Source organism: Salmo salar, unplaced genomic scaffold (assembly GCF_905237065.1).
Source record: "Salmo salar unplaced genomic scaffold, Ssal_v3.1, whole genome shotgun sequence".
In the NCBI taxonomy this organism is placed as follows: Eukaryota; Metazoa; Chordata; class Actinopteri; order Salmoniformes; family Salmonidae; genus Salmo; species Salmo salar.
This window is the reverse complement of record NW_025547921.1, coordinates 15,001-30,000: the sequence shown is the minus strand read 5'-3', so window position 1 is coordinate 30,000 and position 15,000 is coordinate 15,001. Positions and strand designations below refer to the sequence as shown.

At 43.2% G+C, this 15,000-nt stretch overlaps 1 protein-coding gene across 1 annotated transcript in view; it reads right to left on the bottom strand.

Moving 5' to 3' along the window:
- Window positions 1-15,000, bottom strand: part of LOC106576653 (glutamate receptor-interacting protein 1) — a gene marked incomplete at both ends in the record, with an annotated part of 45,068 nt that overhangs the window by 17,771 nt on the left and 12,297 nt on the right. Inside the window, one exon of the mRNA XM_045711704.1 lies at window positions 4,692-4,761. Coding sequence (XP_045567660.1) covers window positions 4,692-4,761 — 70 coding nt within the window. The remainder of the gene's footprint in view (window positions 1-4,691; window positions 4,762-15,000) is intronic.

Here is a 15,000-nt window from a genome sequence, read left to right as displayed (position 1 = left end):
GTGTGCAGAGCAACATTCATAGTGTGGTTTAGTAGAGTGGTGTGCAGATCAACATTCATAGTGTAGTTTAGTGGAGTGGTGTGCAGAGCAACATTCATAGTGTAGTTTAGTGGAGTGGTGTGCAGAGCAACATACATAGTGTGGTTTAGTGGAGTGGTGTGGAGAACAACATTCATAGTGTAGTTTAGTAGAGTGGTGTGGAGAGCAACATTCATAGTGTAGTTTAGTAGAGTGGTGTGGAGAGCAACATTCATAGTGTAGTTTAGTAGAGTGGTGTGGAGAGCAACATTCATAGTGTAGTTTAGTGGAGTGGTGTGCAGAGCAACATTCATAGTGTAGTTTAGTGGAGTGGTGTGGAGAGCAACATTCATAGTGTAGTTTAGTAGAGTGGTGTGCAGATCAACATTCATAGTGTAGTTTAGTGGAGTGGTGTGGTGTGGAGAGCAATATTCATAGTGTAGTTTAGTGGAGTGGTGTGGAGAGCAACATTCATAGTGTAGTTTAGTGGAGTGGTGTGCAGAGCAACATTCATAGTGTAGTTTAGTGGAGTGGTGTGGAGAGCAACATTCATAGTGTAGTTTAGTAGAGTGATGTGCAGAGCAACATTCATAGTGTAGTTTAGTGGAGTGGTGTGCAGAGCAACATTCATAGTGTAGTTTAGTAGAGTGGTGTGCAGAGCAACATTCATAGTGTAGTTTAGTGGAGTGGTGTGCAGAGCAACATTCATAGTGTAGTTTAGTAGAGTGGTGTGGAGAGCAACATTCATAGTGTAGTTTAGTGGAGTGGTGTGGAGAACAACATTCATAGTGTAGTTTAGTAGAGTGGTGTGGAGAGCAACATTCATAGTGTAGTTTAGTGGAGTGGTGTGGAGAACAACATTCATAGTGTGGTTTAGTAGAGTGGTGTGGAGAGCAACATTCATAGTGTAGTTTAGTAGAGTGGTGTGCAGAGCAACATTCATAGTGTAGTTTAGTAGAGTGGTGTGGAGAGCAACATTCATAGTGTAGTTTAGTGGAGTGGTGTGGAGAGCAACATTCATAGTGTAGTTTAGTAGAGTGGTGTGGAGAGCAACATTCATAGTGTGGTTTAGTAGAGTGGTGTGGAGAGCAACATTCATAGTGTGGTTTAGTAGAGTGGTGTGCAGAGCAACATTCATAGTGTGGTTTAGTAGAGTGGTGTGCAGATCAACATTCATAGTGTAGTTTAGTGGAGTGGTGTGGAGAGCAACATTCATAGTGTGGTTTAGTAGAGTGGTGTGCAGAGCAACATTCATAGTGTGGTTTAGTAGAGTGGTGTGCAGATCAACATTCATAGTGTAGTTTAGTGGAGTGGTGTGCAGAGCAACATTCATAGTGTAGTTTAGTGGAGTGGTGTGCAGAGCAACATACATAGTGTAGTTTAGTGGAGTGGTGTGGAGAACAACATTCATAGTGTAGTTTAGTAGAGTGGTGTGCAGATCAACATTCATAGTGTAGTTTAGTAGAGTGGTGTGGAGAGCAACATTCATAGTGTAGTTTAGTAGAGTGGTGTGGAGAGCAACATTCATAGTGTAGTTTAGTGGAGTGGTGTGCAGAGCAACATTCATAGTGTAGTTTAGTGGAGTGGTGTGGAGAGCAACATTCATAGTGTAGTTTAGTAGAGTGGTGTGCAGATCAACATTCATAGTGTAGTTTAGTGGAGTGGTGTGGAGAGCAATATTCATAGTGTAGTTTAGTGGAGTGGTGTGGAGAGCAACATTCATAGTGTAGTTTAGTGGAGTGGTGTGCAGAGCAACATTCATAGTGTAGTTTAGTGGAGTGGTGTGGAGAGCAACATTCATAGTGTAGTTTAGTAGAGTGGTGTGCAGAGCAACATTCATAGTGTAGTTTAGTGGAGTGGTGTGCAGAGCAACATTCATAGTGTAGTTTAGTAGAGTGGTGTGCAGAGCAACATTCATAGTGTAGTTTAGTGGAGTGGTGTGCAGAGCAACATTCATAGTGTAGTTTAGTGGAGTGGTGTGGAGAGCAACATCATAGTGTAGTTTAGTGGAGTGGTGTGCAGAGCAACATTCATTGTGTAGTTTAGTAGAGTGGTGTGGAGAGCAACATTCATAGTGTAGTTTAGTGGAGTGGTGTGGAGAACAACATTCATAGTGTAGTTTAGTAGAGTGGTGTGGAGAGCAACATTCATAGTGTAGTTTAGTGGAGTGGTGTGGAGAACAACATTCATAGTGTGGTTTAGTAGAGTGGTGTGGAGAGCAACATTCATAGTGTAGTTTAGTAGAGTGGTGTGCAGAGCAACATTCATAGTGTAGTTTAGTAGAGTGGTGTGGAGAGCAACATTCATAGTGTAGTTTAGTGGAGTGGTGTGGAGAGCAACATTCATAGTGTAGTTTAGTAGAGTGGTGTGGAGAGCAACATTCATAGTGTGGTTTAGTAGAGTGGTGTGGAGAGCAACATTCATAGTGTGGTTTAGTAGAGTGGTGTGCAGATCAACATTCATAGTGTAGTTTAGTGGAGTGGTGTGCAGAGCAACATTCATAGTGTAGTTTAGTGGAGTGGTGTGGAGAACAACATTCATAGTGTAGTTTAGTAGAGTGGTGTGGAGAGCAACATTCATAGTGTAGTTTAGTGGAGTGGTGTGGAGAACAACATTCATAGTGTGGTTTAGTAGAGTGGTGTGCAGAGCAACATTCATAGTGTAGTTTAGTAGAGTGGTGTGGAGAGCAACATTCATAGTGTAGTTTAGTGGAGTGGTGTGGAGAGCAACATTCATAGTGTAGTTTAGTAGAGTGGTGTGGAGAGCAACATTCATAGTGTAGTTTAGTAGAGTGGTGTGCAGATCAACATTCATAGTGTAGTTTAGTGGAGTGGTGTGGAGAGCAACATTCATAGTGTAGTTTAGTGGAGTGGTGTGCAGAGCAACATTCATAGTGTAGTTTAGTGGAGTGGTGTGGAGAGCAACATTCATAGTGTAGTTTAGTGGAGTGGTGTGCAGAGCAACATTCATAGTGTAGTTTAGTGGAGTGGTGTGGAGAGCAACATTCATAGTGTAGTTTAGTGGAGTGGTGTGCAGAGCAACATTCATAGTGTAGTTTAGTGGAGTGGTGTGCAGAGCAACACTGAGACAATAGTGTTGATGTGGTTGGTGCATGTTGTATGTTTCAAATAATTTACCTGTGAGCAGGTTGATTGGTTGATTGATGTATTTACCTGTGAGCAGGTTGATTGGTTGATTGATGTATTTACCTGTGAGCAGGTTAATTGGTTGATTGATGTATTGATGTATTTACCTGTGAGCAGGTTGATTGGTTGATTGATGTATTTACCTGTGAGCAGGTTAATTGGTTGATTGATGTATTGATGTATTTACCTGTGAGCAGGTTGATTGGTTGATTGATGTATTTACCTGTGAGCAGGTTAATTGGTTGATTGATGTATTGATGTATTTACCTGTGAGCAGGTTGATTGGTTGATTGATGTATTTACCTGTGAGCAGGTTAATTGTTTGATTGATGTATTGATGTATTTACCTGTGAGCAGGTTGATTGGTTGATTGATATATTTACCTGTGAGCAGGTTAATTGGTTGATTGATGTATTTACCTGTGAGCAGGTTGATTGGTTGATTGATATATTTACCTGTGAGCAGGTTGATTGGTTGATTGATGTATTTACCTGTGAGCAGGCTGATTGGTTGATTGATGTATTCACCTGTGAGCAGGTTGATTGGTTGATTGATGTATTTACCTGTGAGCAGGTTGATTGGTTGATTGATGTATTTACCTGTGAGCAGGTTGATTGGTTGATTGATGTATTTACCTGTGAGAAGGTTGATTGGTTGATTGATGTATTTACCTGTGAGCAGGTTAATTGGTTGATTGATGTATTTACCTGTGAGCAGGTTGATTGGTTGATTGATATATTTACCTGTGAGCAGGCTGATTGGTTGATTGATGTATTCACCTGTGAGCAGGTTGATTGGTTGATTGATGTATTTACCTGTGAGCAGGTTGATTGATATATTTACCTGTGAGCAGGTTGATTGGTTGATTGATGTATTTACCTGTGAGCAGGTTGATTGGTTGATTGATTTATTTACCTGTGAGCAGGTTAATTGGTTGATTGATATATTTACCTGTGAGCAGGTTGATTGGTTGATTGATATATTTACCTGTGAGCAGGTTGATTGGTTGATTGATGTATTTACCTGTGAGCAGGTTAATTGGTTGATTGATATATTTACCTGTGAGCAGGTTGATTGGTTGATTGATGTATTTACCTGTGAGCAGGTTGATTGGTTGATTGATGTATTTACCTGTGAGCAGGTTAATTGGTTGATTGATATATTTACCTGTGAGCAGGTTAATTGGTTGATTGATGTATTTACCTGTGAGCAGGTTAATTGGTTGATTGATATATTTACCTGTGAGCAGGTTGATTGGTTGATTGATGTATTTACCTGTGAGCAGGTTGATTGGTTGATTGATGTATTTACCTGTGAGCAGGTTGATTGGTTGATTGATGTATTTACCTGTGAGCAGGTTAATTGGTTGATTGATATATTTACATGTGAGCAGGTTAATTGGTTGTTTGATGTATTTACCTGTGAGCAGGTTGATTGGTTGATTGATGTATTTACCTGTGAGCAGATTGATTGGTTGATTGATGTATTTACCTGTGAGCAGGTTGATTGGTTGATTGATGTATTTACCTGTGAGCCACGCTGCCCTTCTTGATGTCGGAGATGATGAGAGCGTCCCCAGGTTTCCTACTGGACGGAGCTAGGAGCAGAGAAGGAAAGGATGGGCGTATGAGAGAGAGAGCAACTAAACCACAGGCTTATATCATTAACAAAACCACAGGCTTAAATCATTAACAAAACCACAGGCTTAAATCATTAACAAAACCACAGGCTTATATCATTAACAAAACCACAGGCTGATATCATTAACTAAACCACAGGCTTATATCATTAACAAAACCACAGGCTTATATCATTAACAAAACCACAGGCTTATATAATTAACTAAAACCACAGGCTTAAATCATTAACAAAACCACAGTCTTATATCATTAGCAAAACCACAGGCTTATATCATTAACTAAACCACAGGCTTATATCATTAACAAAACCACAGGCTTATATCATTAACTAAACCACAGGCTTATATCATTAACAAAACCACAGGCTTATATCATTAACAAAACCACAGGTTTATATCATTAACTAAACCATAGGCTTATATCATTAACAAAACCACAGGCTTATATCATTAACTAAAACCACAGGCTTATATCATTAACAAAACCACAGGCTTATATCATTAACAAAACCACCGGCTTATATCATTAACAAAACCACAGGCTTATATCATTAACTAAAACCACAGGCTTATATCATTAACTAAAACCACAGGCTTATATCATTAACAAAAACCACAGGCTTATATCATTAACAAAACCACAGGCTTATATCATTAACAAAACCACAGGCTTATATCATTAACTAAACCACAGGCTTATATCATTAACTAAACCACAGGCTTATATCATTAACTAAACCACAGGCTTATATCATTAACAAAACCACAGGCTTATATCATTAACTAAACCACAGGCTTATATCATTAACTAAACCACAGACTTATATCATTAACAAAACCACAGGCTTATATCATTAACTAAACCACAGGCTTATATCATTAACAAAACCACAGGCTTATATCATTAACTAAAACCACAGGCTTATATCATTAACTAAAACCACAGGCTTATATCATTAACTAAACCACAGGCTTATGTCATTAACTAAAACCACAGGCTTAAATCATTAACAAAACCACATGCTTATATCATTAACAAAACCACAGGCTTATATCATTAACTAAACCACAGACTTATATCATTAACAAAACCACAGGCTTATATCATTAACTAAACCACAGGCTTATATCATTAACAAAACCACAGGCTTATATCATTAACTAAAACCACAGGCTTATATCATTAACTAAACCACAGGCTTATGTCATTAACTAAAACCACAGGCTTAAATCATTAACAAAACCAATTTATGAAAATGGCGTCTCATTCATTTCTTTGGTTGCATTTACACAGGCATCCCAATTCTGATATTTTTCAGATCAGCTCTGAAATAGAGATCTGATGTGATTGGTCAAAAGAGCAATTAGAAGAAAAAAAATCTCAGAATTGGGCTGCCTGTGTAAATGCAGCCTTTAAAGTTGATGAAAAGCGTATCAGCCTAAAACATGGTTGGGCTGAGTGCCTTACAGGAAGGGAGGAAGGGTATCTGTTTTGAGTAAACAACTTCCCTCCCCTCTTCTCTAACCCATCATACTCCCTGCAGTCCTACTCCTCCGCTTCCCTCCCTTATACTCCCCTCCCTCCCATCTCCTCCCTCCCTCCCATCTCTTCCCCTCTGCTCTCCTTCCCCTCTCTTTCCCTCCCCTCTCCTCCTCTCTTTCCCTCCCCTCTCCTCCACTATTTCCCTCCCCTCTCCTCCTCTCCTCTCCTCCCATGTACTCCACTCCCCTTTATATTCCCTCCCACTCCTCCCCTTCTGCTCTCTTTCCCCTCTCCTCTCCTCTTTCCTTCCCCTCTCCTCCTTTCCCCTCTGCTCTCCTTCCCCTCTCCAGCCCTCTCCTCCCCTCCCCTCTCCTCCCCTCCTCTCATCTCCTTCTCTTCTCTTCCCTCTCCTCCCCTCCCTTCTCCTCCCTTATCCTCCCCTCTCCTCCCCTCCTCTTCTCTTCTCTTCCCTCTCCTCCCCTCCTCTCCTTCTCTTCTCTTCTCTTCCCTCTCCTCCCCTCCTCTCCTTCTCTTCTCTTCTCTTCCCTCTCCTTCCCTCCCCTCCCCTCCCTTCTCCTTCCCTCCCCTCCCTTCTCCTCCCTTATCCTCCCCTCTCCTCCCCTACTCTCCTTCTCTTCTCCTCCCCTCTCCTCTCCTCCCTTCTCCTTCCCTCCCTTGTACTTCCCTCTATATTGTAGTCTGCTGAACAGTTTCTGTCCACTTCCCTCCATAAACAACCACACATGAATGACCTCCTCATCTCAGCTGACAAAACCACAACGCTGCCTGTCATTACTGCAGCTCTTTACCTGGCCTGTCAAATTGCCAACTCAGTCCTGTTGTAATTCTGCAGGTGCTTCCTGTGTCTATCTATATGTCAGAGGAGAGAGGAGAGACAGGAGAGATGTCCTTTCTACCTGCTCTGAAAGAGACACATCTCTGTGGCCCGGCTGTGTTGTGAATGTTAATGTGTGGAAGCTGTGGAAGCCAGGGACTGCTTGGTGTGATGTGGAGACGTCAGTGCTGTTGATGGGGTTAACAGTGGAGGGGATAGAGGCATTCTGCAGGGAGTCCACTATTTTAACTGGAGGCACTAGAGTAAGACGGTTACTTGTCCAATGAGCGAGCAGGGAGGTAAAGGTGAGGGGGGCATCTACAGAACACTAGAGACATCATGTGAGGTTTACACTAAATTAACTAGTGGCACTACACCAACAAAGTTACTGCCATTTTGATACTGCTGCGTGTATAGTTTCCTAAGAGAAACCGTGATGTCGACAGTGGTGGAAAATCCTGCAGGCAAGGCTGCAGAATGAATTCTATTTATATGGCTGTAGAAGGAATTATATTTATATGGCTGCAGAATGAATTATATTTATATGGCTGCAGAATGAATTCTATTTCTATGGCTGTAGAATGAATTCTATTTATATGGCTGTAGAATGAATTATATTTATATGGCTGTAGAATGAATTATATTTATATGGCTGTAGAATGAATTATATTTATATGGCTGTAGAATGAATTATATTTCTATGGCTGCAGAAGGAATTATATTTATATGGCTGCAGAAGGAATTATATTTATATGGCTGCAGAAGGAATTATATTTATATGGCTGCAGAAGGAATTATATTTATATGGCTGCAGAAGGAATTATATTTATATGGCTGTAGAATGAATTATATTTATATGGCTGCAGAATGAATTATATTTATATGGCTGCAGAATGAATTATATTTATATGGCTGAAGAATGAATTATATTTATATGGCTGCAGAATGAATTATATTTATATGGCTGCAGAATGAATTATATTTATATGGCTGTAGAATGAATTATATTCATATGGCTGCAGAAGAAATTATATTTATATGGCTGAAGAATGAAATATATTTATATGGCTGCAGAATGAATTATATTTATATGGCTGCAGAATGAATTATATTTATATGGCTGCAGAATGAATTATATTTATATGGCTGCAGAATGAATTATATTTATATGGCTGAAGAATGAATTATATTTATATGGCTGCAGAAGGAATTATATTTATATGGCTGAAGAATGAATTATATTTCTATGGCTGCAGAATGAATTATATTTCTATGGCTGCAGAATGAATTATATTTATATGGCTGCAGAATGAATTATATTTATATGGCTGTAGAATGAATTATATTTATATGGCTGCAGAATGAATAATATTTATATGGCTGAAGAATGAAATATATTTATATGGCTGCAGAAGGAATTATATTTCTATGGCTGCAGAATGAATTATACACTGCTCAAAAAAATAAAGGGAACACTTAAACAACACAATGTAACTCCAAGTCAATCACTGTTCTGTGAAATCAAACTGTCCACTTAGGAAGCAACACTGATTGACAATAAATTTCACATGCTGTTGTGCAAATGGAATAGACAACAGGTGAAAATTATAGGCAATTAGCAAGACACCCCCAATAAAGGAGTGGTTCGGCAGGTGGTGACCACAGACCACTTCTCAGTTCTTATGCTTCCTGGCTGATGTTTTGGTCACTTTTGAATGCTGGCGGTGCTTTCACTCTAGTGGTAGCATGAGACGGAGTCTACAACCCACACAAGTGGCTCAGGTAGTACAGCTCATCCAGGATGGCACATCAATGCGAGCTGTGGCAAGAAGGTTTGCTGTGTCTGTCAGCGTAGTGTCCAGAGCATGGAGGCGCTTCCAGGAGACAGGCCAGTACAACAGGAGACGTGGAGGAGGCCGTAGGAGGGCAACAACCCAGCAGCAGGACCGCTACCTCCGCCTTTGTGCAAGGAGGAGCAGGAGGATCACTGCCAGAGCCCTGCAAAATGACCTCCAGCAGGCCACAAATGTGCATGTGTCTGCTCAAACGGTCAGAAACAGACTCCTTGAGGGTGGTATGAGGGCCCGACGTCCACAGGTGGGGGTTGTGCTTACAGCCCAACACACGTTTGGCATTTGCCAGAAAACACCAAGATTGGCAAATTCGCCACTGGCGCCCTGTGCTCTTCACAGATGAAGCAGGTTCACACTGAGCACATGTGACAGAGCCTGGAGACGCCGTGGAGAACGTTCTGCTGCCTGCAACATCCTCCAGCATGACCGGTTTGGCGGTGGGTCAGTCATGGTGTGGGGTGGCATTTCTTTGGGGGGCCGCACAGCCCTCCATGTGCTCACCAGAGGTAGCCTGACTGCCATTAGGTACCGAGATGAGATCCTCAGACCCCTTGTGAGACCATATGCTGGTGCGGTTGGCCCTGGGTTCCTCCTAATGCAAGACAATGCTAGACCTCATGTGGCTGGAGTGTGTCAGCAGTTCCTGCAAGAGGAAGGCATTTATGCTATGGACTGGCCCGCCCGTTCCCCAGACCTGAATCCAATTGAGCACATCTGGGACATCATGTCTCGCTCCATCCACCAAGGCCACGTTGCACCACAGACTGTCCAGGAGTTGGCGGATGCTTTAGTCCAGGTCTGTGAGGAGATCCCTCAGGAGACCATCCGCCACCTCATCAGGAGCATGCCCAGGCGTTGTAGGGAGGTCATACAGGCACGTGGAGGCCACACACACTACTGAGCCTCATTTTGACTTGTTTTAAGGACATTACATCAAAGTTGGATCAGCCTGTAGTGTGGTTTTCCACTTGAATTTTGAGTGTGACTCCAAATCCAGACCTCCATGGGTTGATAAATTGGATTTCCATTGATTATTTTTGTGTGATTTTGTTGTCAGCACATTAAACTATGTAAAGAAAAAAGTATTTAATAAGATTATTTCATTCATTCAGATCTAGGATGTGTTATTTTAGTGTTCCCTTTATTTTTTTGAGCAGTATATTTATATGGCTGTAGAATGAATTATATTTATATGGCTGTAGAATGAATTATATTTATATGGCTGCAGAATGAATTATATTTATATGGCTGAAGAATGAAATATATTTATATGGCTGCAGAAGGAATTATATTTCTATGGCTGCAGAATGAATTATATTTATATGGATGCAGAATGAATTATATTTCCACGGCTGCAGAATGAAATATATTTATATGGCTGCAGAATGAAATATATTTCTACGGCTGCATTGCAGAAACTTCTTTCCTCCCTGTGGAGAGTTGGTTAGCTGACTCTGCTGAAACCCGAATTAGACCCCTTTCCTCAGCCTCGAGCCTACAGGAAACAATGGGTTCTGGTGGTGGTGGTTGGACCAAACAGAACACACACACACACACACACACACACACACACACACACACACACACACACACACACACACACACACACACACACACACACACACACACACACACACACACACACACACACACACACAGAGGAAATGACCTCAGGGTACCGTTAGCCATCATTGTCATCGTTGAGCCACTGGTCTATCTGACAATTAAACCTCAACAAATACTATTCCACTGTCTCCTAAAGACACAGTATGGTCTGAGTGACTGACTCTATTCCACTGTCTCCTAAAGACACAGTATGGTCTGAGTGACTGACTCTATTCCACTGTCTCCTAAAGACACAGTATGGTCTGAGTGACTGACTCTATTCCACTGTCTCCTAAAGACACAGTATGGTCTGAGTGACTGACTCTATTCCACTGTCTCCTAAAGACACAGTATGGTCTGAGTGACTGACTCTATTCCACTGTCTCCTAAAGAAACAGTATGGTCTGAGTGACTGACTCTATTCCACTGTCTCCTAAAGACACAGTATGGTCTGAGTGACTGACTGACTCTATTCCACTGTCTCCTAAAGACACAGTATGGTCTGAGTGACTGACTGACTCTATTCCACTGTCTCCTAAAGACACAGTATGGTCTGAGTGACTGACTCTATTCCACTGTCTCCTAAAGACACAGTATGGTCTGAGTGACTGACTGACTCTATTCCACTGTCTCCTAAAGACACAGTATGGTCTGAGTGACTGACTGACTCTATTCCACTGTCTCCTAAAGACACAGTATGGTCTGAGTGACTGACTCTATTCCACTGTCTCCTAAAGACACAGTATGGTCTGAGTGACTGACTGACTCTATTCCACTGTCTCCTAAAGACACAGTTTTGTCTGAGTGACTGACTCTATTCCACTGTCTCCTAAAGACACAGTATGGTCTGAGTGACTGACTGACTCTATTCCACTGTCTCCTAAAGACACAGTATGGTCTGAGTGACTGACTCTATTCCACTGTCTCCTAAAGACACAGTATGGTCTGAGTGACTGACTCTATTACACTGTCTCCTAAAGTCACAGTGTGGTCTGAGTGACTGACTGACTCTATTCCACTGTCTCCTAAAGACACAGTATGGTCTGAGTGACTGACTCTATTCCACTGGCTCCTAAAGACACAGTATGGTCTGAGTGACTGACTCTATTCCACTGTCTCCTAAAGACACAGTATGGTCTGAGTGACTGACTGACTCTATTCCACTGTCTCCTAAAGACACAGTATGGTCTGAGTGACTGACTCTATTCCACTGTCTCCTAAAGACACAGTATGGTCTGAGTGACTGACTGACTCTATTCCACTGTCTCCTAAAGACACAGTATGGTCTGAGTGACTGACTGACTCTATTCCACTGTCTCCTAAAGACACAGTATGGTCTGAGTGACTGACTCTATTCCACTGTCTCCTAAAGACACAGTATTGTCTGAGTGACTGACTATATTCCACTGTCTCCTAAAGACACAGTATGGTCTGAGTGACTGACTCTATTCCACTGTCTCCTAAAGACACAGTATGGTCTGAGTGACTGACTGACTCTATTCCACTGTCTCCTAAAGAAACAGTATGGTCTGAGTGACTGACTCTATTCCACTGTCTCCTAAAGACACAGTATGGTCTGAGTGACTCTAGTCCTGCAGGAGCCAGCCACCAGCCCTCTAGTCCTGCAGGAACCAGCCACCAGCCCTCCAGCCCTGCAGGAACCAGCCACAAGCCCTCCAGCCTTGCAGGAACCAGCCACCAGCCCTCTAGTCCTGCAGGAACCAGCCACGAGCCCTCCAGCCCTGCAGGAACCAGCCACCAGCCCTCTAGTCCTGCAGGAGCCAGCCACCAGCCCTCTAGTCCTGCAGGAACCAGCCACCAGCCCTATAGTCCTGCAGGAGCCAGCCACTAGCCCTCTAGTCCTGCAGGAACCAGCCACCAGCCCTCTAGTCCTGCAGGAACCAGCCACCAGCCCTCTAGTCCTGCAGGAACCAGCCACCAGCCCTATAGTCCTGCAGGAGCCAGCCACTAGCCCTCTAGTCCTGCAGGAACCAGCCACCAGCCGTCTAGTCCTGCAGGAGCCAGCCACCAGCCCTCCAGCCCTGCAGGAACCAGCCACCAGCCCTATAGTCCTGCAGGACTTAGTTTAGTTAACTCCTTTTAACCCTCTGCTCTGCAGTCCCCTATTTTGGGAGTAGGGTGTTATTTGGGGGACACACCCAGAGTTCCAGCAAAACAAATCTCACATAAAGAAGCTGACACCCCAGAGAGTTGTGGAGCCTTCAGAGAGCCTTTGTAGATCCTCAGAGCGCGGTTCAGTTCGCAGGATGCTGTTTCCGTGTTCTCAGCAGAGCATCCCCAGCCTCCTTCCTCCATTTCCCTTTTATCTCTCTCTCTCTTTCTCTCTCTCTCTCCCTCCTCCATCTCTCTCTCTCTCCCTCCTCCATCTCTCTCTCTCTCTCCCTCCTCCATCTGTCTCTCTCTCGCTCTCTCTCTCTCACTCCTCCATCTCTCTCTCTCTCTCTCTCCATCTCTCTCTCTCTCTCCCTCCTCCATCTCTCTCTCTCTCTCCCTCCATCTCTCTCTCTCTCCCTCCTCCATCTCTCTCTCTCTCTCCATCTCTCTCTCTCTCTCCCTCCTCCATCTCTCTCTCTCTCTCCCCATCTCTCACTCTCTCTCCCTCCTCCATCTGTCTCTCTCTCGCTCTCTCTCTCTCACTCCTCCATCTCTCTCTCTCTCTCCCCTCCTCCATCTCTCTCTCTCTCCCTCCTCCATCTCTCTCTCTCTTTCCCTCCTCCATCTCTCTCTCTCTCTCTCTCCTCTCTCCCTCTCTGTTACGGAGTGGTGAAGACGCCTTGGACAGCCAGCTGGCCTCACACCAGCCTGTGGAGAGACACAGAGGACACGCCATTGCGAAATGCAGAGACAGACACAGCACCGTTTGGCATGAGATGGCTTCTCTTCTGGAGTAACACAGTTCTCCTTTGATATAGCAGCATGATGGACTTTCTTACAGAAGTAACAGTCTATCCTCTTAAATCCTGTCTTTATGATTCCGGCTGCCTTCAGTACCTCTCACAGACACCCAGTAAAATCTCTCTGATTCTCCTGCTAAACTTTTCCTTTTGAGAACAATCACGTCAAATTTATAAAATTATAGAAGTCCGTTTTGGGGTCAAATCCCTTGCAGAGCCCTGAGGAATGGTAATGGGGTTTATTTCTTTTCAAAGAGCTTGGGATTTTAGAAACAAGTGGAGGTTTTAGATAGAGACTTACAGAGAAACTGGACAAGTTGCAGTGAAACTATTGGGGAAGAAAGCAGAAAATATTATCTGGAGAAAATGTCAGCCTGACTGAGGGTACGCCCAGCGTCGTCCGGGTTTGACCGGGGTAGGCCTAACCCTAACCCTAACCCTAACCCTAACCCATCATTGTAAATAAGAATTTGTTCTTAACTGACTTGCCTAGTGAAATACAGGTTAAATTTTTTTTTTAAGTAAGTAATTGAAAAAATTGTGTGTCAGTTTGATACCAGCAGAGCCCCTCTATGGCAAGGTGTCTGGAAAAGCTGAGCCAGCAAAATCCTCCTTCCTCAAAGTTAACAAAACACAAACATTGTCGAATTTGCCGAGTCAGAGCAAACAGGAAACTTCATAGAAGATAAGCGGGCGAGCACTTCAAAAGATAAATAATTACACGCTTTCTAAACCCTCTAAATGTGTCTCCTCTCTCCCGGAATCTAACCTCTCTGTTTGTCAAGCAAACAAAACTCCAGAAGAGAGAAAGGGTTCAACTTTACCGACTAATTCTCCAACGTTGAAGACAAATGAACGTGAGAAGAATGAGTGTGTTGTGTCCCAAGAGGAACCTATGGGCCTGTACTATATAGTGAAGAGATCGCCATTTGGGATGCAACCCTACACTTGTTGAAAAGGAGACAGTGATTCATGTTGTTATGACAACGCAGTCGAGCGCTGCTTTGATGGAGCATCTGGCTAAACATGCACATCCATCGCCGTGGTGACCGAGGAGAGCGTGGATGTGGGGACCTCCACAGGCAGGCAGCTTCTTGATTGCAGGTTGGAAAAACAAATGGAGTTTTAAACACTTTCGTCTCTACTGACCTTCTGAAAAGTCAAACGACTGTAAACAAATTAAAAGATGCCGGGAGAGGAGAGGAGACAGAGTAGGTGGGTGTGTGTGTGTGTGTGTGTGTGTGTGTGTGTGTGTGTGTGTGTGTGTGTGTGTGTGTGTGTGTGTGTGTGTGTGTGTGTGAGCGTTTTATGGTGTCCTCTGGGTGGCTGGGCTGAGTTGGTATCTATGACTACAGAGAGTACATTTTACCAAGCCCATCTCTCTCTCTCTCTCTCTCTCTCTCTCCCCTCTCTATCCCCCTCTCTCTCCTTTTCTCTCTCTCCTTTTCTCTCTAATCCTCTATCACCCTCTCTCTCTCTCTTTCTCTCTCTCACACACTCTCTCTC